The 26849-nt window shown below is 32.7% G+C and overlaps 1 protein-coding gene across 14 annotated transcripts; it reads right to left on the reverse strand.

Moving 5' to 3' along the window:
• On the reverse strand, positions 1 to 26775 carry LOC118196247 (uncharacterized). 14 transcript variants are annotated; one of them, XR_015044036.1, is made up of 4 exons: positions 26639 to 26775; positions 22366 to 22539; positions 3425 to 10766; positions 1 to 287 (listed from the first exon to the last, which is right to left on the reverse strand). XR_015044036.1 is itself a non-coding variant. In XM_085826884.1 (3 exons), the coding sequence occupies exon 1, from the start codon at positions 24891 to 24893 to the stop codon at positions 24189 to 24191; it is 705 nt and encodes a 234-aa protein (XP_085683010.1). In that variant the 5' UTR covers positions 24894 to 25410; the 3' UTR covers positions 1 to 287; positions 3425 to 10766; positions 22366 to 24188. The 14 variants fall into 14 exon arrangements, 1 of the variants encoding a protein (XP_085683010.1); XR_015044032.1 differs by having other exon boundaries at positions 22366 to 22611; positions 26639 to 26758; XR_015044038.1 differs by lacking the exon at positions 26639 to 26775 and adding an exon at positions 26411 to 26541.
• Positions 26776 to 26849: the final 74 nt, after the last annotated feature.

Consider the following 26849-nt stretch of genomic DNA (forward strand, 5'->3'; position numbering starts at 1 on the left):
TACAGAAATACAAATTTATTATTTTAAATCATAAACTTTACATAAGATCTGAATTTGTGTATTGGTGTATTTAATTATGGCAAAGCACACTAGGGCTATCTGCCTAAGAGGAGGGATGCCTTTCGTGGAGGACTTTCTAAGGGAAACTGGCTCGTATACACGTTACACATGGGGAAAACCACGAAAACGCCCATGCAGCCAGCCCGTTCGCGGGATTCGAACCTCGGACCGAACTACCAGTGTTCAACGTCTTTACCGCTCGGCCGCTGGTGGGCTGACCATAAGATCTGAAAAAAATGAATTAATTTAAAAATAACATGATATCACATTTTATACAATTTCATCTTGGTACTTTAAAAAAGGAATGAATTGTTTTCCATCTTTGCACATATAAAGCATGTCTCCTAAAAAAAGTAAAAAAAAAAAAAAAAAAAAAAAAAAGATTTTTTTAAAAAGCATGCTCTTAAAGGATAGCTTAAATTCATTAAAAAACTGAATTACAGTGAACTGTCTCATTACGATTAGCTACCTCAATCAATTACTTCTTAAATCTAACCAGCATTTCTCATAAAATAACTTCTAAGATGCCCACTTTCATTAAAGATCAAAATCTTCAGGAATCACATATAGCTAGCTTAGAGAAGGTTCACTGCACGAAAACAGCAAATATGCAAATTCTTTCATAAATGAAGCCATTATAGATGTGAAATGAAATATACAGTAGACCTATATTCAGAATTCATAATCTGAAATTTCTCAAACTGTTCTAGTATTGGAAAAATATATTTATTACCTTAAATTTCTAAAACAATATTACAAATTGGTCCAAATGAATCACTGGAATTTGGACACTAAATACCGTATTTGCTCACACATTTCCTCCCTAGTTTTCTTTCAGCACAAGGTTCTGAAATGTTTTTGGCAATGCTTAAGGCGCTCAAAAAAAACGAGTTACCGCAAATTTTTTGCTCACATAATTGCTGTTTTCACCTTGCTAACTGATTTGCTGGTGAATTTGGGGTGCATGGGCTTTCACTAATGAAACAATACTAGTGAACAGCTTCAAGAAAATGGTGATATTTAATCCTCCTTGATGCTATATTCCCTTCGTTTTTTGGGGGGCTAATTTTATTGTCCGAAAACTTAGAGGGAAAAATTAAGCGAATAATTTAATTTCCAAAACACACAGTCACAGTAAGAATATAACAAATGAAAAGTAATCATGGATAATCTACCAGTAACTATCACAACATTATTTCTTTAAAAGAAAACTACATTTAATTCAAATACACACAAGTACCACATTTAATAAGTTATCTCATTTCTACTTCTCTGTAAATTGAATTTTTCTCATTCTCATTGTTGTCTTTACTACTCCTTAGGCCTCAGATCATCCATAAATAATTAAAGAAGATGACCTTACAGCTGACATGGCAAAATTGTGAATGACAGTTAGTATTTGCTTCACTACCACAGATCACTTTTTGTATTAGACTGGTATAAAATTCAACAGTCAGAAGGGAAATTTTTAAAGGGTCTTTGCAGGTAGTGGACGAGAGTTTGCCTTTGTTAGTATGATGAAAACAATTACTATGTCAACAAATCCATTTTAAAAGTTCGTGATACTCATTTTCTGAATGCACTGGAAAAGGGAAATATTATGGAAATATTTTTTTAATTTTCAGAATCTGATTCTAAAGCTGCTAGGAATACACGTGGGCAATATGGTAATTCCGAAGATCATTGCTCATGCAGGAGAAATTGAAGGGTGATAATTTTCATGCTGTAGAAGATGACACAAATTCCAGTTCCAAATGCATTAAACAGTTTGAGGTCTAGAGAGTAGCAGTGGACAATAATAAGAGAGGGAGAAATTTAAGGTCCAGGGAAGTAGAAATGAAAACTATTACTAAGTACTGTCATTAGAATGTAGGTCTCTTTTAAATCTTTTTTCTCAAACTATTATAAATCCATTTCAGATCTTTCATAACCTTGCTTTTCTTTTTATTAAAAAGAAATATTACATTCAATTATTGAATTTAAGATATCTAACAATGATACTACTGAAAGGATGAACTCTTACTGAAATTTGAAATTAATATAACAAATGAAAAGTAATCACTTAAAAAATTAAAATAATAATTAAAAATTAAAACATATATATATATATATAAATCAGACTTTCTTGATTTCCTTTTGTTTAAAAGATATCTGCATTATGTATTAGTTTTAATAAGTAAATCATTGGATACCTAAATGCCATGCTATAAGTAAACTAATGTAATTTACAAATACACTGAATTTTATTTCCTGCATTAACTTTTAAAGAAAGGAAAATTTTTTGTACATTCATATCATTTGGCTTCATAGATAGCATGCAAAAGCTATCAGCTTAAAGGGAAGCAGATATTCATGGATGGCATTGTTAGGAAAAGTGGCTTGCATTTGCATTGTATTTATATAATGTTTACACTGTTAATGGTAAAATCAATGTTTTATCAAAAATTTATTATTATTTTACTTTTAATATTAACATACAAACACAATTGTTTTAAATTCCAATAAACATATAATTTATTAAGAAAACTTACATTATGATTTATATATCATATTACATGTTCAAGAGAAACATTTGTCAAAAAATGTATTACACTTAGATTAGCAAGTTTATGCTATGTTAGTAACAAGGCTATCATATTTCAAAAGAGTATTAAAATTTGGCAAAATAAAATAAACATAAAGTCTACATTAAATGCTTAAAAATTATAAATATAGAATATAATACATTTCATCAATTATGAAATATTAATGAAATGATATTTTTGGAAATAATGTACAATATTTTAGTTTTTGTTGGTAAGATCCTAGTACAAACCTTTTTGTTTATAATTAGTTTAACGAATTTTTAGAAAAATATTTTAGATCATTTCCATTTTTCTTCTGTTCATATTAAAAATCAGCTGCATCTAGTCAGTAAAAGAAAACATTACGTAAAGTATCATGCGATATATTTTTAATCAGATATAATTACTTCAATTTTGGAATTATAACATTTTCACCACATTACTCTTTCAATTAAATACCATAGCAGTGATTAAATTTTGGAATAACTAGATATAAATAATACGGTCAGTTTACGGCGTAACTTACCGGATGCACAATGACAAAATACTATCATTCGATCTGCATTTGGAATAAAAATTTTGCTTTGTTTTCAATATAGTGCTTGTTATGTGCTGTGCATTCTTTCAACTCAAAATTCCTCTGCCGTTAGACATTACGAACATTCATATTTATTAATAGCAAAGGTTAAACGTTAAAATACTTAATGAACATATATAACAGTGTAACGTGCATAAGGATAATCTACATAAAAGGAACAAAAAAGATCTCAAACAGTAATCGTAAAAGTTTTGTTACTTGCCTCAGAAACGCAACGAGTCAGCCATGTTTTTTGTCCCCCCCCCTCCAATCAGTCACGTGATTTTTCCGCGTGACTGTTCAAACACGATAACTTCAGGGAATCGTACTCGCGAATCGTCTGTATTTCACACAGATTGCTTTCAAACTGTTGCCGTTACAGGAAATTCTTGAGTAACTTTTTCATTTCTGTAACTTTAAACTTTTGCCTGTAAAGAGCGGCCTTTTTTTTTTACAGTGTAGAAGGCAAGTCTCCCATTATGGTATGGCATGGTTGCGACTTCAGTTTTAAGAAGTCAAAAATGTGAATAATGCATTTTGTGATAGCAATTTATCAATAGAGTAGTGAAATGATGATTCTCTGGCATAAGAATTTGATGATTTTGATTGTGATCGAGTTTATTAATCATCCTCCTACTCTAATAATTCCCTCTCCATCAAAGAAAACATTCACTGGAATCAGTTTACTTGTTAACTCGTTCCTATTCATCTGTTTCTCCTTCTATTACTCCAGATTCGAGCCACTCTTCGAACACTGAATTGCATGTTTCAGATTTATCTTTCAACATGAGCTTCTTCGTTGTGGAAATCAATCGTTTTTCAGCAACTTCTCTGTTACTTGGTAAAGCTTCTTTATCGTTGATCCAAGGTAAACTGACTTCATATCGATCATCCACCCTCTTCAGTCTTGTGAAAGTGACACCACATTGCTTCTTCTAACTCTGAATCAGTTTTATTTTCTTTAGAATCTGTAATTCCCAGTGCTTCTAGCTTCCACAAGTTTTCTATATCACTGCTGTGAGTCAATGTCGACGTTATTGTTGATGACATGGGCAAGGAGTTTCGTTATGAAACGCTATCTTTTATCTTACTCATGATTGTCCATCCAAGTAGTGATTCCACAGCAGTCATCCCATTTTCTAATTTCTGAATTCTTCTGGTTAGCAGAGCACCTGCGACGTGAGCTCCAAAAAGAACTTCTATTTTCAAATCCTTTTTTCCTACATCAGATGCATGGATATTTTTCTGCCTTAGTTCTTCTATCTATGGTCCAGACTGTAAACTGACTACCAGTCCACAAATCTTCGACTGTCTCAACAAGATTAGTCGTCTAGAAAAATCACCTCTTAGGCTTCTAACGTTCACTTCATAAGCGTTTGTGTATTTCTCTCTTTGTTGTTACTCCTCCAAAAAGTGCTGTGAATTAAAGATTCAGATCCAATTGCGAGGCACCCTTCGTCTACAGAAGTCCTTTTTAATATGTATGAAGGTTGCGATGTGTCGATAAGCCCTTACTGTCTTTTGCTTTTTGTTTGAATTGGCATTAATTGATAGTGTTTGAAAAAACAATTCACCTAGGAAATTGGTGCTCGCAAGTCATAGGTTTTGTGTTTCTTCTTATTTATTCTTTTCAATATCATTGTTCTTTTGATTTATTGGTGGGCAAATCCGGACACATGACACCCCAATGTCTTTTCGAGCATATCAAACATCGTACATTTGTCTTGCATGTTTGGCTCTGTGTCCAATTTTGAGGCAGAAGAATCAACACTTCTTTTTCTTAATTTCATCATTCTTTTGACTCAGAGGCATCTTCTGAGCAACAAAACAATCTCGACCTTCATGATTTTTTTTCATTCAAGAATTCTTCTCACTATAACTGGTGCTTTATTATGGCCTCAGAATAAATCATTTGCTGTAGGCATGAAATGTTCACTCTGGTACTTTTTATCTTTTCTCATTTTTTTTTTGGCAGCCGAACCAATTAATTCAAATCCAGCTTTTGCCAAAGAAATTATCTGCTCTCCTTCCACCTCATTCTTTAAAAACAATAATTATTTCAATTTCTCAGAGTGAGAATTTTCTGCTGTAATTATTGATGCATGATTTACAAGCCAAACTAGTAAAATTTCCTCAGGAATGCAAGATTCCACAAGCGGAAACAGCATTGCAGTGTATTTATCGCTTGTCATTTCTATTGACTCCAACAAACGTAAATACGACTCTAACTTGTCATACAATTCTGATAAACTGCATTTTTCCTTCTGATGAATGACATTTTTAATAATCAAATCTAATAATTCCCGAATACAGAATTCTACCAACAATTCTTCCCTGCCGAACCTATTTTTAAGCTTTTTTTCATAATTTTCGGCAGTTGCAGGGAAGCTGTTTACAGTATTACGTGGTCTTGTACTGGGTATGGTTGCTTGAACGAGATAATGTATCTTATCCTCGTTTTTAATTTCTTTATCTTCAGGTATTCGCCGAAATCGTCCCCAAAACCCAATCTTTAATTTCGCCACCGAATTGTTTTAACTCTATTTTACGTAATTTCAGTTTCCGTTTGTTCGAATTGGGCGGTACACTGCTAGTAGATTGTATCATTTGGCGATTGAAGAATAATTCCGTTTCTACTCGTATTAAATCTTTCTTTGTATTCTTCAACTTTCGCCCATTCACTTTCAAACTAATCATTTGAAGAAAATTCTGAATTATTTGAGTATCAAATGCATTAAGTTCAACAGATAAACGTTCTAAAGTAACAAGTTTCGTTTTTACAGATTTTTCATCAGGAATTTCCTTTTCTAATTCCTGCAAAATTGCATTAATTTTGCAAAAGCCGCTCTGACAGGTTTTCGTTTCTCAATTAACGAATCTATTTCAATAAAAATAAATTCAATAAAGTCAAATAGAATTAAATTCTATAAAACCAATAAAATTACCTTGACTTATTTTACCGATCACTTCCGTCGTCACCAAAATTGTTCGAGATTTGCAAGAACTAACTGTTCTCCTTTCTCCTAATAAACTTAAAATAAAATAACTTTACATATAAAATTCCAAAGCGTCATATTTATTTTCAAAATCCGTAGAACTACAACAAAGCTCCCATGGTTGCCACTCTTACAGTGACAAACTATGAAAGAAAACTAATAGCTGAGGCTGGGTTCTAACAACTGTCCTGCTCTAACACCAGTGTATCGTAAAAAGAATTCTCCGGTTTTTCATATTCTATCAAAGGTATAACTGCCGATAGCACACTATACACAAGGAACTGCTAATTTTTAACAGCCTTGCAAATTAAACAAATGCTCAAGTCCAACCTATGCTTACTTCAAAGTCTTTCAGAATTGTCTACATAGACGGCCTTCTCTCTCAGATCTAACATGTCTAATAAAAAATTGGTGACCATCAGAAAATGTCACAAGCAGCTTATAATCTCTGTGATATAAATGAAATTATGCAAAAGCTTTTACGAACGAAACTGACATCTGTCTTATTGAAAAATTATATCTACTCTACTGCAATTATTGCAGAGCTCAGATTTGAAGTCCCTGGGCAAGCCAGATACATTTCTAACAAGAACTGTTTTTAAAGTTCAGAAATAAAATCGATAAAATGTATACTATATTCTCTGGATAAACTTTCAAATAAAAAATTTTGCTCCTAAGATTAATCATGAGCTGAGGAATGTCGATTTTTACAAAACTAATTTAATTAATTAAAAAGCAATAAGTCAACAGAGATAAGTGTGATTTCAAATCATTCTTGCAATATTTATATTAGTTAATCTATGCGGAGATGCATAGTATGCTCTATCATTTATATTTAATTTATGAGAAATGTGAAAAGGCATGATGTATTTTTCATGAGTTTATAATATTTAACTCCGTGTGCACACGTGAGTTTTAAACATTGCTGTCATTCACACATTTATGCTTAATTTGCAATGCATAGATACGTTTATACTAACATGTAAAAATTACAATAAGAAGCTACTCACAGTTTTGATTTATTATTGTTTTTATTTCTTCCCTTTTTCTTAATAATTTATAATTGTTCTCTTTTTCAATCTATGCTAATAACTGTTGCAAATAACTTTTATTTGTGATTATATTTCCCATTTGTATTTTACAACATGTGTGGCAACACACTTTTTATATTTTTCTCTTGGCAACGTTCTTTTTTTTTAGTTGTTGTCACTGTTTTACTTTACCATGTAGAATTTACTGTACTTGTGCCATTTTGTGTTTCAATATATGTTAATTTAGATGAATCTCTGCTTATTTATTTGTCTCCATTCCTAACGTTAGACTTCATCAATAACAATGCAGCAACCATGCAACAAACTTTTAAATTAAATGTTAACTGTTTGTCTTTTTCATATATAGCAGTGCTGCAAGTAGACTCTGAACATTTTTCTCAAGGAAAGTGATCTGACTCTAGTGAGTTAGTCTTCCTCGTGCCTGTGCTGTTATCGCTAGCACGCAGAAACGTGGTGTGATGTTTTGGTAGCATGTTCTTTTCTTTCGCTATGTAATTGTAAATAAATGTGATTAATTGAATAAGTTTAGCTTATTTGTGAATATGCAGAACTGACCTGCCGTAACTATTTACATAGTTTTAAATAATTATTATTTTTCTTGACTATTCATTAATAAACATTCACATGCTTTAAAACTAGGCATGCAATGTACGGAGTAGCTGTATCTTTTGTTTTGTAATGTTTTAAAACATCTGTATGTGCTATAATTCTTTTAATGTAATGTTCAATAATGTAAAGCATATCTAAGGAATCAATTGTTTAGAAATAATGAAATATAAATACTAATTTTCACAATGCAGGCTAAAATAGGTTAATAACATATTAAAAAAATTAAGTTGAATATTGATTATGAGAAATATTTCATGACAAAAACAACAATTAAATAATAATACATAATGAGGGAACTGGTAATTAAAATTGTATTAGCAGCTTGAATTATAACTCATGAGTATTTTTGCTTGTTTCTGTAACAAACCAAATGCTGTAATGGAGCAAGTATGAAACTTTTCTTTTCCTAATAAAATTTCTTGGCTAATAAATAACATGACATAGTTAATATAATTGCAGATTTACATTAAGTCAATCACATTCTTCAAAGAGACTTAACTCTATTCCGCCTTCACACTCTGCATACGACACTTTCGAATAAATGGCATTTGGTGACTCTTAAGATTTTGCCAAATTAGCTGACATTCTAGTAGATCTGTGCCAAAAGCAGGCTGCAAGAGAGCTCCCTCATTCCTTAATCCAGTATGGTGAAAGCTTCAGTATCGTGAAACAACTATTTGCTTGCTTTTTGACAATAAATTTTTCTCCCACAAAATATCAAAATTGCTTTGTGTGAAATGGTTCTCGTGAAATCTAGCTGTGCAAGACATAATAAATCCTAACTGAAGTTTCTAACAAGGTCATGCGGTAATTCCTCTAACCTTAAATTATATCCTGATAACTGCTTAGGTCATCAATGATTCAATCTAACCCTGCCTTTCACATAAAATTAAAAAAAAAAAAAAAAAAAAATCGCACATTAAAAATGCAAGTTATTATTTGTTTAAAAGGACATGCTGTAACCTTCTGTTAGTAAAAAAAAGGTGTACTTAATATAATTTCAAGTTATTTGTATTACATATAGATGAGAGAAATTTTACTATCAGTGAAAAGGCCTCTGTTGATTCATGTGAGCAATTCCTTCTAGCCATCCAGTCGAGAACTATGAGAATTTGAACAAAGGATTTACACATTATCCTATAACAATAAAATGTCTTTTCGAATGATATGTTTTGCTTTTTACAGCAACAGAAAATACTAATTAGTGTGCATGAAAAGAAAATGTTTTAAAATAAAAAACAAATCACAACATATAATTAATGTTCAACAATCATCAATGACCAGAGGTATTCTAACATATTAGCTGATTAAAAAACATTTGTATTTATCATTCTGTAGAGACATTACGATTTTTTGGAAGCCAAAGAGATAAAAAATTAGCAAACCATCTTTGCCGGTAATCGAACCTAGGACCTCTCAATTAAGCACTGAGCATGCAGATCACCACACCAAGAAGACGAGAGAAATACCTTATATACTCCCCCTTTTAAAGGGTGACTGCAGATTTTAGGGGACCCAATCACAAAATCCTGGGTGAGGAGAATCATCATCCAACACCCTTTTAGTTTGGGTGCCACTGTAAGATTCATTAGGTTAATTTGGGAAGCAGCTAAATTTTAAGTTAAACTTTCTTTCCTGTACTTTCTGAATTTTAACTTACTACTTTTGGCCAGATTGTATTTTTCGAATCGCGTTTGAATGCAAACTGAGGAAGAGTGGTATTTAACCTCGATATTCTACTGTCTTCCAAAGATTACCAGAGATTTTGGCTAGCACGCATCTGCATTTTTAGGCTACTCTCTTTCTTAGGCTATTATTACACTTGGCCATACTCTAGGCCCTTGATAACTTTGTAGTCAATTAACATTAAAGGGCCAACTCTGTTAGAATTTTGATAGCTTCGGCTATATCTTTTTAGTTATGATTAGTTTTAAGTTAGTTCTTAGTCTGCTGAGTTCAAGCCCGAGTACACTGCAATAACGTTTGAATACCAGTGGTATATATAGATGTCAGTTATACTGGAGTGCTACAGAGACATGCATACGAAATGAAATAAGAAATTATATGATTGTTACACACACATATATATATAGCGAGTTATTTGCACACACAAATATGTTAAAGACACGTGGTGCTTTCTTCACACATAAGAAACCACATTCATGGGCTCTTGACATTTATAGTCAAAATTCACATAAAACACACATCTTAACCACATTAACGACCAACCACATGAACAAGTTATATGTGATGAATCATTTGCCTGCAGGCATAATTTAATAAGCATGTTTACACACACTGGAGACAAACTATATAAATGCAGTCTTTGTAAATCATCTGCACACACAAGTGTAATTCTTACCCATAACAATGAGAAATAACACAAATGTGCTACCTGTAACTAATTATTCACAGTTAAACGAGTATTTAAAACATATTTTTATCCATACCAGTGAGAAATGATAAACATTTACTAAATATAGCAGGGCACTTAAATTTCAAGGATCATTTTACAATACATGTGCTCATGAGAAATCACACTGGAATGTTATATATAATGAGTGTTTAAAACATATTTTTATCCACACCTGTGAGAAATTATAAACATGTACTAAATAAAGCAGGGCATTTAAATTCAAAGGTCATTTTGCAATACATGTGCTTATTTCCTCTCATGAGAAATCACACTGAAATGTTTTATGCAATAAATTATTTGCATGCAAGAGTGACTTAGCTAAGAAATTCATTCAAAGATGCTGCCTTTGCAAAAGGACATCTCAAATTTAATCTTCAAATGTTTCATTAATGCATGAGTTCAATGTTTCATGTTACTTCTGTTCTTGTGAAACTTTAGCTGATTTCCAAAACGCTCCTTTACACTAATCGCCATGATGCCATTTCTTGCAAACTGTAAATAAAGAAAATACCCAAAATTATAAAATAACCTTACTTTACAGAAAAATGATTGAAAATATGATTTCTTAATAGATTAAAAATAAGCAATAGAATAAGAAATAGAAGATGAATGAGAACGTTTAAGAAAGACTGATGAATAACAGTTTAAATCATGCTTGAGTTCCATTTAATTAAATGAAACTTTTAAAGAAATTTGTTTCAATATTTTCATTTGAAATAAAATTATACTGAATTATCTCAACTCATATATATACTATCCTATCCTATTATTTATTTAAATAAGATTTATAATGTAAAATGACATTTTCCATATAATTAAATGATTATATATATATAACTAACTTGCATCCAATAAGTAATTTTCATTTGTAAAAAACAAACTGCCACAGAGTGGTTGTATTAATAATTAAGTACCTTATTTTTGAGCTAATAAAATTATATCTAAACATAAGACATCACTGATATTGAAAGATTAAATTTACATATCTCCTCAATGTTCCTGCGAATTTTTAATACCAAGAATAAGGAAAATTATTTTTTTAACTTGAGAATTAAAAAAATAATCTGCCACAGAGTGGTTGTATTAATAATTAAGTACCTTATTTTTGAGCTAATAAAATTATATCTAAACATAAGACATCACTGATATTGAAAGATTAAATTTACATATCTCCTCAATGTTCCTGCGAATTTTTAATACCAAGAATAAGGAAAATTATTTTTTTAACTTGAGAATCTCTACTTTTTATTGCACAAAACCAAACGTTAATACACATTTACACTATACCTTACTATGATGAATCGCTTGCACATTTCGAAGTGCACCATATAAACAAAACACACCCAGATAATATTGAAGTCTCTGATTAGTCAAACCTCTTATCTCACATGTTAACCCATCATTAACCACACTACCTTTCACTTAATTGAACAAAAATCAGTTTTTGATCTATTACAGACTAATAAAGAGGAAAAAAAATGTAACAGGAAGAAATATTTAAGACATTTGTTATAAAGGCACATTACATTTATTACAAACAGTTATTGTTTGACTATCACAGTGTTTTTCAAACAGTTTTTTTCTTTTGGTTGTTTTTCTCGAAAATGTGGTTTGTAAGATCCTTTCATCTCTCGCTTCAGGCTAAATTCTGAAAGAAAAATGGCTGGCCAACATAACATGTATATCAAGATAAAAGCTGCATATTTTCAGAATATTCTTCTCTTGTTTCTAGTAATGCCAGAGCAACACTTCTTCGAAACTTTACCCAAGAATTTTTATGGTTTATAGCAATATCATACAGTTTCCATGTATTTCATTTAACTACGTGAATTCATAAAAACAGGTCATCCCCTTTCTTACCTTTTGCTTATGCTTTATACACAGCAAAACAAAACTGTCCATAAGGTCTCACATATCCATATATTTGTTGTAATTTCTGACTAGTTTAGTTTGCTTTAAAGACACTTTTTCTCTTGGCCACTGAAGTGGATCAATTATATCAAAGTTAGTTGCCATAATTACTATGAAATTGTCATTCCATCAAACTACAGCATATGCCATGTTCCTTATCAAACACAGTGTCATAGGTGCCATGTTCTTCTTTTATGATTTTGTTTACAAGTACAATAAGTCAATTTTTTAACTTGTTCTCATGAATTATTCAGTCAGAACGATATCACAGCACTTTCAATTCTGACAATGCAACAGTGAAATTGACTCATGGAATGCAAAATAACAGTTGAAATACAGTGAAAAGTCATTAATCCGGACTCATCGGGACTTCGGCGATTCCAGATTATCGATTTTTCTGGATTATAGATCATCAGTTTAAATCTAGTAAGATGGCATGCAGAAATTATAAAATTAAAAATATGAAACCGTAATTTATGAAATAAAGAGCAATTATGATCTATAGGGTATCAAAATTTACAAAAAAACTTATTTAACTTATAAACTTAAAAACGTCACTTATTAAACTTTTGTTTTCAATCTTCTGAGCTATATCGTTGCAGCATACCGTAAACGCTGTTCTCAGCAACTTTCGTTTTGCTTTCAAAACTTTTACATCCATATTTCATCCAAAAATATAAAGTCGCGGACGCCAAATTTATTATGTTGCAACTCTCAGGGATACAACGTGCAGGTTACAAATTAAATAATCACAGCAGGGATTATTAATATAAAGATTTAATATGGATATCTCACAAAGCTGAAAAACGTAAAATTACTCTATCAAGTGCATATATATAACTGAGTGAAAAGGGAATTTCCCCGCTTAGTTCGCAGTTAAAGAAAAAAAAAATAAGAATAATAAAAAATAGTCCAATCAGAGCGGAGCTCCGTCTGTCAACCTTCGCCGAGACGTTACGTAATCGTCTGTCTGCAGCAGCCGTCTCCAACAATTTCGCTTTGTAGATCCTTTACATATTAGTAAATATATATCGGAAATTCTATTTGACATAATCGAAAGTTCAAGCTTACTTTTATAAAATTGCTCTAACAGTCTGCAAGAAATAATAAGCTGGATCCAATTCGAAGATTAAGGAACAACGCAATCTGCAACATTAACTGAATTAGATAATTTTAGCTTAGCTTATACCGTCCGTTATACGTTAAACGCGCATGCCCACAGGCATATTCGCAGCCGCAAAGCATATTATCCTGCACTTGCTGTTACCACACCTTTTTCTGCTACATATACGCAGATTACTAGGTTAAACATGTGAAACATTTTTTGATTATTTTTCCCAATGAATATCAGCATTTTCCAACTTCCTTCAAATGAAGAAGAAGCGATAGAATTTTTTAGAGAGGCTGGAATTTTACACAAAGAACGTGTACATAAAAACGACCATTATATGAAGTTTTATACTTCAGGATACAATGTCAAAAACTGTCAACAAAAGTTTAGTGTTCGAACTCGTAAGTGGTTTGTAAACAGTTGTATAGAATTTTTAAAAGCTTTAAGATTTATTTACTTTTGGGCATACGAACAGTCGTCGATTAAATGGTGCAAAAATCAGTTGGATTTATCCAATAATACTGTTATTGATTGGAATAATTATATACGTGAAGTCTGTGTGAAGGATTTGGAAGATAATCAAAATATTAATATTTGAGAACCCGGAACAATTGTCGAAATTGATGAAAGCCTTTTTTTTTTTTTTTTTTTTGTGCAGAAAGAATAATCAAGGTCGTATGTTGTCACAACAGTAGTCTTCGGTGGAATTTTCCGGGAGACAAAAAAATAATAATAATAATAATAATAATAATAATAATATTGCTGAAGACTCAACAATAATGTCAGATCCTGGATATCTAACAAGAACAACTCGTTGCTGGCGGTTTTGAACATTTTAAGGTGAAACATCAATACAATTCTGCTGACCCATCTACGCAGACTCAACACATTTAAAAGATGTAGGGTTCCGCGAAATGGAGGAACAAGCGACAACATGGGACAAGACTTCATTCTTTGGATACTGTATTTTCCGGAAGAAAGGCCGCATCAGCGTAAATGCCGCACTCGAGAAAAATCGTGGGAAAAAAATTTAAAGTACAAAGAAACGCTGCAATAGATTAAATTGCGCGTGACATCGTCATGAGCCGTATAGATGCAAAACCTCAGCCTATGTCCTGATATATGACATATCAGTTAAGAAAAATGCATGTAATGAAACCATAACTCAAAAATAAATTAAAGGTAAGAGATGTTGTAAATACAGTCAAAAGTCTTTAATCTGGACTCGTCGGGACTTCGGCGATTCCGGATTAAAGATCATCAGTTTAAATTTGGTAAGATGACATGCAGAAATTATAAAATTAAAAATATGAAACCGTAATTTATGACATAAAGAGCAATTATGATCTAAAGGGTATCAAAATTTGCAAAAAAAAAAGCTTAATATTTATTTGTTTACTTTACTAAACATTTCTTTCAACGCGCATATGCATAAAGCATACATTATGCATGGTTGAAATTAGAAAATTGCAACCAGAAAACTATTTGATGTGTACTCATGATATTTATAATGACGAGGAATTTAATTTAAATCACATCAAAGAAGGAATACATCGAGATGAAATACTACATTTAGTAAGGAATTATAAGCTGAAAAAAATAAAAACATCTGCCCTGAAGATAGTGCTGACAGATCAACTTCCAGCTCATTGCGTGCAGCGACGTCCCCCCCCCCCCCGCAGAGCAGCGTGAAATTGATAAACAGATTTCGGAATGGTTAGAGAAACAAAGGATATGCCTTTAAGCATTTTTTAGAGCAATTCCACTTTTTGTTTGATGGGCATCAAAACATACCTTCGCCTTGGCAGCTCCAGCATCGGAAATTCTATTTGACATAATCGAAAGTTCAAGCTTACTTTTATAAAATTGCTTTAACAGTCTGCAAAAAATAATAAGCCGCATCCAATTCGAAGATTAAGGAACAACGCAATCTGCAACATTAACTGAAATAGATAATTAGATAATTTTAGCTTAGCTTATACCATCTGTTATACATTAAGTGCGCATGCGCACACGTAAAAGTATTACGCGTATGCGTTAATGCATTATGCGTTGACGCATGCGCAGAAAGTTTGTAGCTTTGAGGTCCGGATTATAGATCATTTCGGATTAATGACTTTTGACTGTATATTTACATTCACGAATATACTTATATTCACCCACTAAAGAAGTCCATATTTGTAACACTCAGACTATATTATAAAAAATGTTGCAACAATGAAATATTAAATTTGGATGACAAAAGGAAATTTTAAATTTTACTTACAAAAGGAAATACAGCAAGCTATGCATCATATAAAGCCATCAAAATCTGATTCTTCACTATCTGAATTAAAAAGATTTAGAAAATCTTGATCTAAGTCCAAGTCTTCCAGATCGTCACGTTTCATTCTCTTGGTTTACAGTCTCTTTATCTGAGGATATAATTTCAGCTTCTTTGAACCCTGCTATTATTGACGATGTTTTTACCGATTTCCATGCACTTCCTACCCACTCTCCAACTTCTTCAAAAGATGCTCTATGCATTTTACCGCTTTTGGTATACGTATGCAATCCTTCACTCATCTAATACTGTCACCGCTTTCGAACTTCAGCTTTGAAGGATTTATTACCTGACAAATCTAATGGTTGTAAGATTTTTGTCAAACCATCAGGAATTATTGCTACGATCATAAACAATTTTTGACATCTGGTTTTCACTGACTTAAGTAAATGAGCACACATCAAATCTCTTATCAATAACCCTTTTGGTTGGAAAAAAGATCCCTTACAACACTGCCAAACTTTTTGTAGCCACTCATGCATGATTGTTTCGCACATCCAGCCGTTCTCGTTTGTACAATAACGTCATTAGGAAAATCTCCCTTCGGAATAGTTTTTCGTTTAAAAATGATCATCGGCTTTAGCTTGTCACCGTTTGTGGCACAAGCTAACACACATGTAAATGACATTCTTTCATGCCCTGCTGTAAGCACACACAGTTTTTGCACCAGTTTCATCAACAGTTCTGTTTGCAGGAGAGTCGAAAGCTAACGGTGTTTCATCCATATTTATTATCTGTGACCGAAGAAGTTTTTTTTTTTTGTCAATAATATCTGTCACATATTTTAGAATAGATTCCTTTTTATTCTGCCAGTCTATTGGTAATTGTTGACCGACTGTTGTTCTAGTACGCCCAGAAATATTTTTTCTTTTCATAAATCTGCTACATCAGCAAGGCCCTCCTTTGAAATCATTTATGTTCATTTGTTTTGCTGTAAATTTTGCTTGTAAGTGAATTTTCACAGTCGAAATTGCCATTCCCTTTCTTCGTTGCTCCTTTGTCTAGTTTGCAAGGTCGTCATCTAGATCCGGCCAGTACCACTTCTTTTGGCTCGTTTCTGCTGTGGCATATTTTTAAGCTCTTTTTCAGTTCTACAACGTTGAGCTTGTCCATTTCAAACTCTCGAGCTGCTGCTCTATTTCCACTTTGTTCAGCACGTGAAATTACATTAAGCTTAACACCAGCAGTATAGCTTCTGTGCCGTTTAGGTGCCATTCATGCTGAAAGGGAAATACATCACAGTTCGTTATTGTGAGGCAGGTGGAGTCGTGTCCACCTTTGAAAAAAATTGCAGAGAAGGCAGGGGTGGGGAGAGGATGGGTCCTGAAAGATTCATCGAATGGCAGAGGAGAGAGACTATTCAAAATGATGAGAATGCTGATTTGAAAGGGGGAAGAATGTTATTGTTCTGAGATCCCGTTTAGGGTGAATAAGGCATGTAGGTCCACCCAAGGGAAAGAATGTAAACAAAATAACGTTCGCAAAAAGCAACTGAGTGGTCTTCTGTGTGGGAACAGCACCAGTCTATGTACACTGACAAGGCCATCCAAACCGGTCATGGACACTTAGCCGACAAGACATTTAGCCGACAGGGACACTTAGCCGACAAGGACAGTTAGCCGACAGGACGTTTCGCCGACACGGAGAGTTAGCCGACAGGACGTTTCGCCGACACGGAGAGTTAGCCAACATAACATTAAGCCGACAATGAATTTTGCTCTTCCCAATGGTTTTAGATTTCTAATACTTTCACATTTCATTACTACTTTGCTCAACACATCATATTACATTCATTCCCGTATAAAGTCGTTTTGCTCCTCCCACTAATGAAATTTTCTTTCCCTGTCAGGAAGTAGAGTGATTCGCCCTACTCCTAGCAACACTGGAACTACTTTTTTTTTTAAATCTAAAATGCTATTTAGAGCTTATACAATTACAGGTTAGGCATTACATATTTATTAATCTGGGATTGTACTCCGGCACGGGAATTCGTAACTCGTGGCCTGCAGCCAAAAGTAGGTTTGGTTTATGTAATTATGGCAAAGGCAGAGGGCTACTTGTGTAACAGGAGGGATAATTTCATGGAGGACTTTCTAAGGAAAATTGGCTCGTATACATGTTACATATGGGGAAAACCACGAAAACACCCATGCAGCCTCTCCGTTCGCGGAATTCGATATTCGGACCGATCTGCCAGTGTTCAGAGACTTTACCACTCGGCTGCTGCTGCACCTAACAGAAATAGAGTGACCGTTTTACTTAATATATAACCACTCTCTTCCAATAAAAATTGCCTTTCTAAGGCTAGAACTTTATAATTGCATTCAGGAAAATGGGCACCAAAAATTTCCCTATTACCACGTTGTTAAAACAAAAACGAGAAAGAGAAAGAATGAAAGAGAGAAAAGTGAAATGAAAATTTATATACATTTTTAACAGATACTGAGAAAGTTACATTTTATGAGAAAAACATAAAACAATATAACATATTGTTGCATGCGTATGGGTTCGTTTGAATTGAATGCACAAGTCTGATGAAAAATGAACAAAATTTATTATTATCACATCAAAAATGCTTAATTTTCCTCAGATATTCGATCAGTATTACAATATCTCACAGTAGTTATCTTTTAACTACTCAAGAGAACTTCAAAACAGCTAGAGAAACGTTCAAGAGAACTTAATTCAAAACAGCTAGAGAACGCTAATCCGCGAATTCGCTAGTCAACAAGAGCAGTTTTCTAAATAAACTCTTAAAACAAAAACAAAGTAACTAAAATCAACTACTGAGAGGTTTTCCACCTTTTATAAGATTTTAAATCGCGCGCGAGAATTTTCTGGAACTTTCTCAAAATAAAAAAAGAGAGAGTTATTTATTAAATGTTAAATGCACGTGCTTTTGTATTTTTAATTTTCCGGCTTAGCTTTCCTTTAATATTCATCACGCGCTACACTACATGGGGAATAAAACAATTTAATGTATAATTCAACTAAAATTAGCTATTTAAATACCAAATCCGTAACACTATTATATTGAAAATTACACATTGAGACTTTCAAAACAGAGTACATAATATTATCTAGTTACATGACTAATGTAGTTAAATCCAGCATCAAGAGATGGCACCACATTATGGTGGCTTTTCAGGATGTCTCGTTTTTCTCCGCCCTGCTTGGTGTTCCTCCTCAGATTCCTCCGATTTCTCTTCGGAGATTTTCCAACATCCGAAATTTCATATCACCAATGTCTTCGTTATATGAAGAGTGAAAAATGTGTCTTTTGAGAAATGTATTCAGTTATGAATGAAATAAAACCATAAAGAATATTTTACTTCTAAATTAAACATAATGCACCAGTTCACTGCTATGAATATTTACCTAAGCAAGTATTTTAAGAAAGAGGCGTGGTCAATAAAATGTTATAGAATTTTTACCTCAGGAATAGTGGCATGGCCAACTCATTATAGAGGTCACAAATAATTTATATCTTTGCTTGTTTAAAAATTCAAATTTTTAAATTCTTTTTAATGACAAAATAATATATATTTGCTAAACTAACCCTTCACCACCATATGTTTCTATAAAAAGTATAATTCAAGAATAACAATACTTTTTAATGCATTATTTAGATTTTCCATGACAAAGAAAGGAAATTTCATTTGTAGAAGCGAAATGATTTTGTAAGTAAAAGAATGTAACATGATGTATTGAGTAAAATAGTAATGAAACGTAAGAGTATTAGAAATTTGGAAGAGCGATATTGGAATATTAATTATGTGAAAGTGTTCAAAAGAACCCAGTTGATTAAATGAAGAAGCTTTACGGATAATTTTTAAAGATCTCAAATGCAATTAAGTGACTGCCGTACTTAGCTAAAAACATTCTTTTTTCCTTTCGAAATTTAATTCATATTCCCTGACGAGAAATTTCAGAGCTTTTTCAGTTTGGCCAATATACACCAAACAGCACGATATATATCAAACAATGCTAAATTAACACAATAATTAAAAGCACACAAGATCTTTCAGAATCGAATAATGTGTGTGTGTGTGTGTGTGATTATGGCAAAGCCTCAAGGGCTATCTGCCTAAGGGGAGGGATGCCTTCGTGGAGGACTTTCTAAGGGAAACTGGCTCGTAGACACGTTACACATGGGGAAAACCACGAAAACGCCCATGCAGCCAGCCCGTTCGTGGGATTCGAACCTCGGACCGAACTACCAGTGTTCAGCGACTTTACCGCTCGGCCGCTAGTGGGCCGAATCGAAAAATGAATTTTACTGATAGGCAAAAAATAACTTAAATATTAAACACATGAGAAGTCGAGAAATTTTTTAATTGATAAGTTTAAATAACTATTGGGTACGTGCCAGTTAAAATGCCACTAAGTAGATTAAAAAAAAGTAGTTCCAGTGTTGCTAGGAGTAGGGTGAATTACTCTACTTCCTGAGAGGGAAAGAAAATTTCATTAGTGAGAGAAACGAAACGACTTTATACGGAAATGAATGTAATGTGATGTGTTGAGCAAAGTAGTAATGAAATGTGAAAGTATTAGAAATCTAAAACCATTGGGAAGAGCGAGATTCATTGTTGGCGTAATGTCATGTCGGCTAACTGCCCGTGTCGGCTAAGTTTCCTTGTTAGCTAAGTGTCCTGTGGGCTAAGTGTCCTTGTCAGCTAAATGACCTGTCGGCTAAGTGTCCGTGTTGGCTAAATGTCCTGTCGGCTAACTGGTGTCTGTTAAGCATCTCGTCGGCTAAGTGTCACAGACCCCATCCAAACTATGTGCAGTGACAAAGTTATTCAAACTATGTACAATGTCAAAGTTATTCAAACTATGTACAACGACCATCATAGGAAATATTTTTTTTTTTTAGTGCACCTAAACGCCACATGGATAGAAACGCTGCACCCTCTGAAAATTTAAGTTTTAAACACGTAAACGCCGCTGCGTTTCTTCCGGAAATTAAGGTATTTAATTCGCCAAAATTATGTGCTAGAAAAAACAGGAAATGCCTTTCCATACTATTTTGAAAGGCTATTTCCCACCACTTTCCTCACCATTAACTTCAACATTTTCTTTTAACCAGTTTTAAGTAAATTTAATTTTTTAAATTCGTATTTAGTATATCGTTCATATATATATATATATACATTTATATATAATATGTACATATATATATTTGGGGTTTTTGGTTTTAAAGCTTTTGTTCCTTTATAATTAGTGCTTTTATTTATAAAAGAATTTATAAACATAAACCAAAAAACACCTATGATGATTTTTATCGGGAAATGTTGCCAAGGTAGTCATAATAGTACATAAGTACCAAAATCGTTTATGTTTGCTGAAGTACTAGCATTAATAGCACTCCCCCTAGGTTTAGCTGTTTTCACATGGTCGTCAACATAACCCTTTCCTTTATGTGCAACAGAAAATTCCCCAGTACATAGTGTGGAATAAACATGTTCATTGTTACTGTCATTAAATAATTTCAAAAATTTGTATTCCTGTTGGAGGTTAACATTAAATACACATTTTCTTTTGCCCCTTGTTATGATGAGATAAAAAAGAAATACAGATAAAACGATCAAAGCCATGAAGGGGAGTTACTTCACACATGAAAACACATAGCCCCTGTTGTGTTGCCAACTAACTAAGTAAATGGTTGTGGCAGGACGGTAGCCACGGCTCCAACATTTTTTTTTCCCCTTTATGCTTTCTACTGTAGAACAACAAAGGTGCTACAGTTTTTTACTGAAACATGCATGTGAAAATGTCAGCTATTGTCTAGTGGTAAAATTAAATTTACTGTTCTTACAAGAAAGATTTTTTTTTTTCCTAAGTAAATACCACTAACAAGAATTTGTAATGATATCTCATAGCACTTCATCTTTTCTGCATGGAAGCAATTAAACTCAAAGATATATTTTTACATTTTGGAAAGCTGACAAAAATATCTTTCTTTCACTGGAAGTATAGGTTTGATAGATATATCTGTGAAAAGAAAACTGGTACACATTTTCATGTAGTGATATTTTTCTTTTTAATGCAAGTCCACCAGCAGCCAAGCAGTTGTACACTGAGGTTGGGTAGTGCAATATAAGCTTTCAAATTTTTTGACTGACTTCCTAATACCATGAAGACTTAATCATTTTTTCACATTTTTAGGAATCCTTTGCCTATAAATAACCCCTTCATAAACTGAGGATGTGAGTTCTAAAATTCAAAAGAAAAAGTATACCTACAAACTTCAGGTGAGTAAAAAGACACCAAGGTTTTTGAATTTTTAAAAAAAAAAAAAAAAAAAAAAAAAAGAAGAAGAAGAAGAAGAAAAAAAGAAAGAAAAGCAATCAGAAAATGTAAACTGAATTTTACATAGAAAACTTATTTAAATACTCAGAAACAATTAAATGAGATACAAGTATCATGAAAAAATATTAAAAAGAGTAATGAAACTAGAAACTAATTTTAAAATAATTACAGCAGCTTTTTTGCTTTTGCTTACTGTTACTGAAACTTCCATAATTTCCAAAGCATTTACTAAAGAAGTGCTGATTATAGTATTTATTAACTTGTTTAGTTTTCAGAACCAAAACATTGCAAAGTTCCCAAATTGAGAACATAAATTCATCTTAAAATATGACAGCAGAAAATAAAAATTAATTATTTTAGTTTTCTTTCCCCATTAAATGAAAAAATATAAAATAGTTTTAAAAATAACCATCTAGTATATAATGATTTCTTACCTGCACAGAAATAATGTTTCCCACGACTGCTGTATTTTGTATGTCCAAGATTTAACAGAAAATATTTGAGATTTCATTTTGCCTTTCTAAAATTGTGGTAGAATCCTGCACTGGTTTCGTGAAAGTTGTATACTGACACATTTCATACTGGAGCCAGATAGGCATGATCTTCAACTGGGGATGGAAATACCCAATACATTATTCATGACAAGCACATGAATGAAATTTGTGTCTGCACTGGCAGAGCTGAAAGTTATATCTGCATTAAATTCACAAACAGCCAATAAAAAAAGAAACATAGAATTTACAGTATACATCTCTGATGAAACATTTAGCCACCTTTTAGAATGTCAGTTCTAATCTACATGACACACTTCGTTACGCAGCGGATGTAAACACTGAACACTAATTATCATGTAAAAACATTGAGTCTTGTGGAAACTAATGAATGGTTAATAATTAATTTCTTCAAATCAGAATACGTTTCTCCCAAACGGTCACTAGTAGGTTTTATGCTATTTGGATTTGTCTCTCTAAACTCTTGACTTTTGCTCTACCTAAATTCTGTTACCCTGCAAGAAAAATCTAGGATTAAAATAAATTTTAAGGTACCCCTTGTATTATGGCGAAGTTGTTGTTTCATTTATGGTAGCTTGAGTAGTTGAATGTTATGGAAACCTATTGTGACATAACCTGGTGCACGATTCTGGGAAATTTTGAATCGTGGGATGTTTTGTAAGCACTTTTGTGGTGTGCGTTGGTTTTATTGTTTAGACAGTAGAATGGCCGAATGTAGTAAGATTCATTTGAAGTTTCTGTATGATCTGGAATGAAAGGGAAAAGGAGCATTAATTGATTGGTGTGTAATGAAGGTTTACTTAGTAGCCATTATAAGTGTCCTGTATGTAGGAAGGACACACATCTAGTCAAACATAAAAACCATTTAGATGGATTTGAAAGGGTTTGAGGGAAGAAAAGTTCAGACGAAGCAATGCCGATGTACGAATTCGAGTTCAGATAATTTTAAGAAGTTTTTGGATGCCGTTAAGGAACTTTGTATGCCACAGACTAAAGATGAAGGAACTTTTACATAGGGTAAGCAGATATTTGCTTTTTATAGTGCTTAAATGTATAACATGTTTTTCCTTTTTTATGTTATTTTATTGAGATTGTGTTTTTCTGTTTGACTGTATTGTAAAATTGGGTGCTCCTTTCACTTTTAATGTGATTTAATCATTGTGTACATGGACAAAGCGAAGGGAGTGCACAATGCAAGTTTGCGCAATTCTTAGATTTTTTTAAAGTGAAAATAGGTTGATGTGCACATGGATAAAGTCAAGAGAGTGCGCAATGCCATTTTTGAGCAATTCAGGGATTTTTTTTAAGTGAAAATAAGTCGATGTGTACATGGATACCGAGTTTGTGCAATTCTTTGTCTTGTTATTTTGGCTTTGTGTAGCGGCGATTTTTGGTGCAAAAATCACCGTTGCACAAACTCGGTATCCATGTACCGCCAAAAACTGCTAAGTTTCGCCGAGGGGTACCCTAAAATATACTTTTACCTCAAATCTAGAATTGACCTCACATTATGAGATTTCCAACCTGTACAAACAGATGCTTGCAGCATAGATAAATGAAAAACAAAGTTGTATCTAATACATGCTCCAAAGACAGGTTTCTTTTCCTCTAGATTATAGATACGTTTCTTCAAATTCTTTCTTACCCTAAATGACCTGTTGCATACATAACTCAAAACATTTGCCTCTTATGTTGATCCACATTTAAATCGTTTATGGAAATGAATGAATGAATGCTCATGTATCTCATACACAAATTTTCTCTCCAGTGTGAATAAGCATATGCTTGTTTAAATTACCCTTTCGAATAAACATCCTCCTACATATTTCACATATATGTACTTTTTCTGTGTGAATGCGCATATGGCTCTTTAAATTGGCCTTTCGAATAAATCTCTTCTGACATACTTCACACGTATGAGGTTTCTCTCCTGTGTGACTGCACATATGGTCATTTAAACTGCACTTTACACTAAACATCATCATACATATTTCACACATATAAGGTTTCTCTCCTGTATGACTGCGCATATGCCTGTTTAAATCACTTTTTTTAATGAATGCTTTCTTGCATACTTCACACATATGAGGTTTCTCTCCTGTGTGAATAAACATATGCTTGTTTAAATTACCCATATGTGTAAACATCATCTTACATATTTCACACGTATAACGTTTCTCTCCTGTATGAACAAGCATATGTCTCTTTAAATCACTTGTTGAACTGAATGAGCTCTTGCATAGTTCACACATATGAGGTTTCTCACCAGTGTGAATACACATATGCTTGTTTAAATGACCAATTTGAGTAAACATCATCATACATACTTCACACATATAAGGTTTCTCTCCTGTATGAATGCGCATATGCATTTTAACATCACTTTTTGAATTGAATGATTTCTTACATACTTCACACATACGAGTTTTCTCTCCCATGTTAATGCACATATAGTTGTTTAAATGAACCTTTTGAGTAAATATCTTGTTACAATTTTCTCAAATATGCAGATTCTCTAATGTATGAATTCGCATATGGTTGTTTAAATGTGCTTTTTCATTAAACGTGTTCTTACAAACTATACAAACAAGCGGTTTCTCTCTTGTGTGAACGTGCATATGCCTGTTAAAATGAGTTTTAAAATTAAACGATTTCTTACACACGTTATATATATAATATTTCTCTCCTGCGTGAATGCTCAAATTCCAAAAAAAAAAAAAAAAAAAAAAAAAGGGCGGGCGAGGAAATAATATAGTAGTCTATAATCACAAATATTTTCCGGCCCAAAACTGAGGCATGAGTCACACTCTAAAAGAAGATTTTAATCGTCCACTTAAATTCAGATTTATTAATCTTTACATCTGAAACCAAACGGTAGGTACACCTCAAAACAAATTCATGAAAGATAGATAACTTTGGCACATAAAAAAAAAAATAAAAAAAAATCAAATTGTTAAAAGTCTCTAATTTCACCTTGCAATGAGAAATAAGAAACTAAAAACTGCAACATTTATAATCATAAATCTAATCTCTGGATTTCTTAACAGTCCTTCCATGTCTCCTAATGACAGTCTTCATTATTTGACATGTGTATGTTTCAGAATCCGTAAACAGTTTTTACAGAATATCTTTAAGATCAGAATATCTTACTTTCCACCAGTATATTTTAACAAAAATTATTTATTACTTTTACGACATCAATATTCTAAAATAACATTCATGCAAATATACCATGGAATAGAACTAAAACATACTACTCCCTTTCAATTTTACAGATAACTGAGACCCTGATACCGGAAGTCAAAGCTGGAAGTTTACCGAAAACGTGTACTTTTTTCCATGATGCCTTTCGAAATCGCTGTAGCAACTTAAGGTTACCAGAATAAATTTTGAAGCCAAGTGCATTGTTCAAAAGCCGCCAAGATTTTGATCCAGTTATGTTTGTTGCGAAGTGGTGGTAGGGAAGTGTTAATTCTTTCAAATTCTTAAATGAACAATATTTATATCATTATCAGATTTCAGAATTTCAAAATAATATCAGATTTTCAAAATAATAAGGGGTTTTCATCCGCAGAGAACCCGTTGGCGCCTTTGCATTTTTACTCGCCAAGCTCGCGGTTCATCGACGATAAGCCGAGACGTAAACGTGATTTTTAGTGCATGTAAATTCAAGTTAGAAGACACGCAGTGGTTATATATTAAGCATATGGTAGTAAAAATTCACAGATAATAAGCATGTAGATGTAAAACTAACCGGTTAAACGTGATATACGAAAGTACTAAATTCAAGTTAGCACAGAAAAGAATATATTAAGCATAAGACGGTATATAAGCATTATAATGGAAATAAAAATTCATTTAAAAATATAAATTAGTATTAATGTACTGAAATTAACCGGTTAAACGTGATAAACGAAAAAAATTTGTCTTAAATTCCAGTTAACACAGAAAACAATATATTCCTTACACCAGCAGTGGTTTGCTAATTTTGATGACCATGGTGATGCATCAAACTATTCTGTCATCTTAGATAATCAATAATATTTTTTATTTCAATTAACCATTTATTTATGTCACACCTGCCATCCTCTGTAAGGTTATTGTTAGGAAAGCATTTAAAATTTTACGCCATAAAAATTGATTTATTCTCATGATTTTAGATGACAATAATTAATAATAAAAATAAAAGCATTACTTAATTATTTAAAATGCACATGCACATTTTTGCGGCCTACGGAAACAAATTATTTTAGAGGTTAGAAACCTCATGGTTCTTAGAGCTGTTAATAATTAAAAACACTACGTGGGATAAGGTTCGGAGCCTTAACGCCAAAACGGGGACAAACGGCTTATTATGGTAGACCAAGTTATGGTTGTCATCCGATGACGTACTTCTTCTAGGTAAG

The sequence above is a fragment of the Stegodyphus dumicola genome, chromosome 11, assembly GCF_044657685.1.
Source record: "Stegodyphus dumicola isolate Sdum_Otavi_A_Nest chromosome 11, ASM4465768v1".
Lineage (NCBI taxonomy): Eukaryota > Metazoa > Arthropoda > Arachnida > Araneae > Eresidae > Stegodyphus > Stegodyphus dumicola.

Excerpts from the sequence above, each read along its gene's own strand:
- LOC118196247 (XM_085826884.1), bottom strand. The coding sequence starts at position 24,893 with ATGTGCATTAACATGGGAGAGAAAACTCGTATGTGTGAAGTATGTAAG.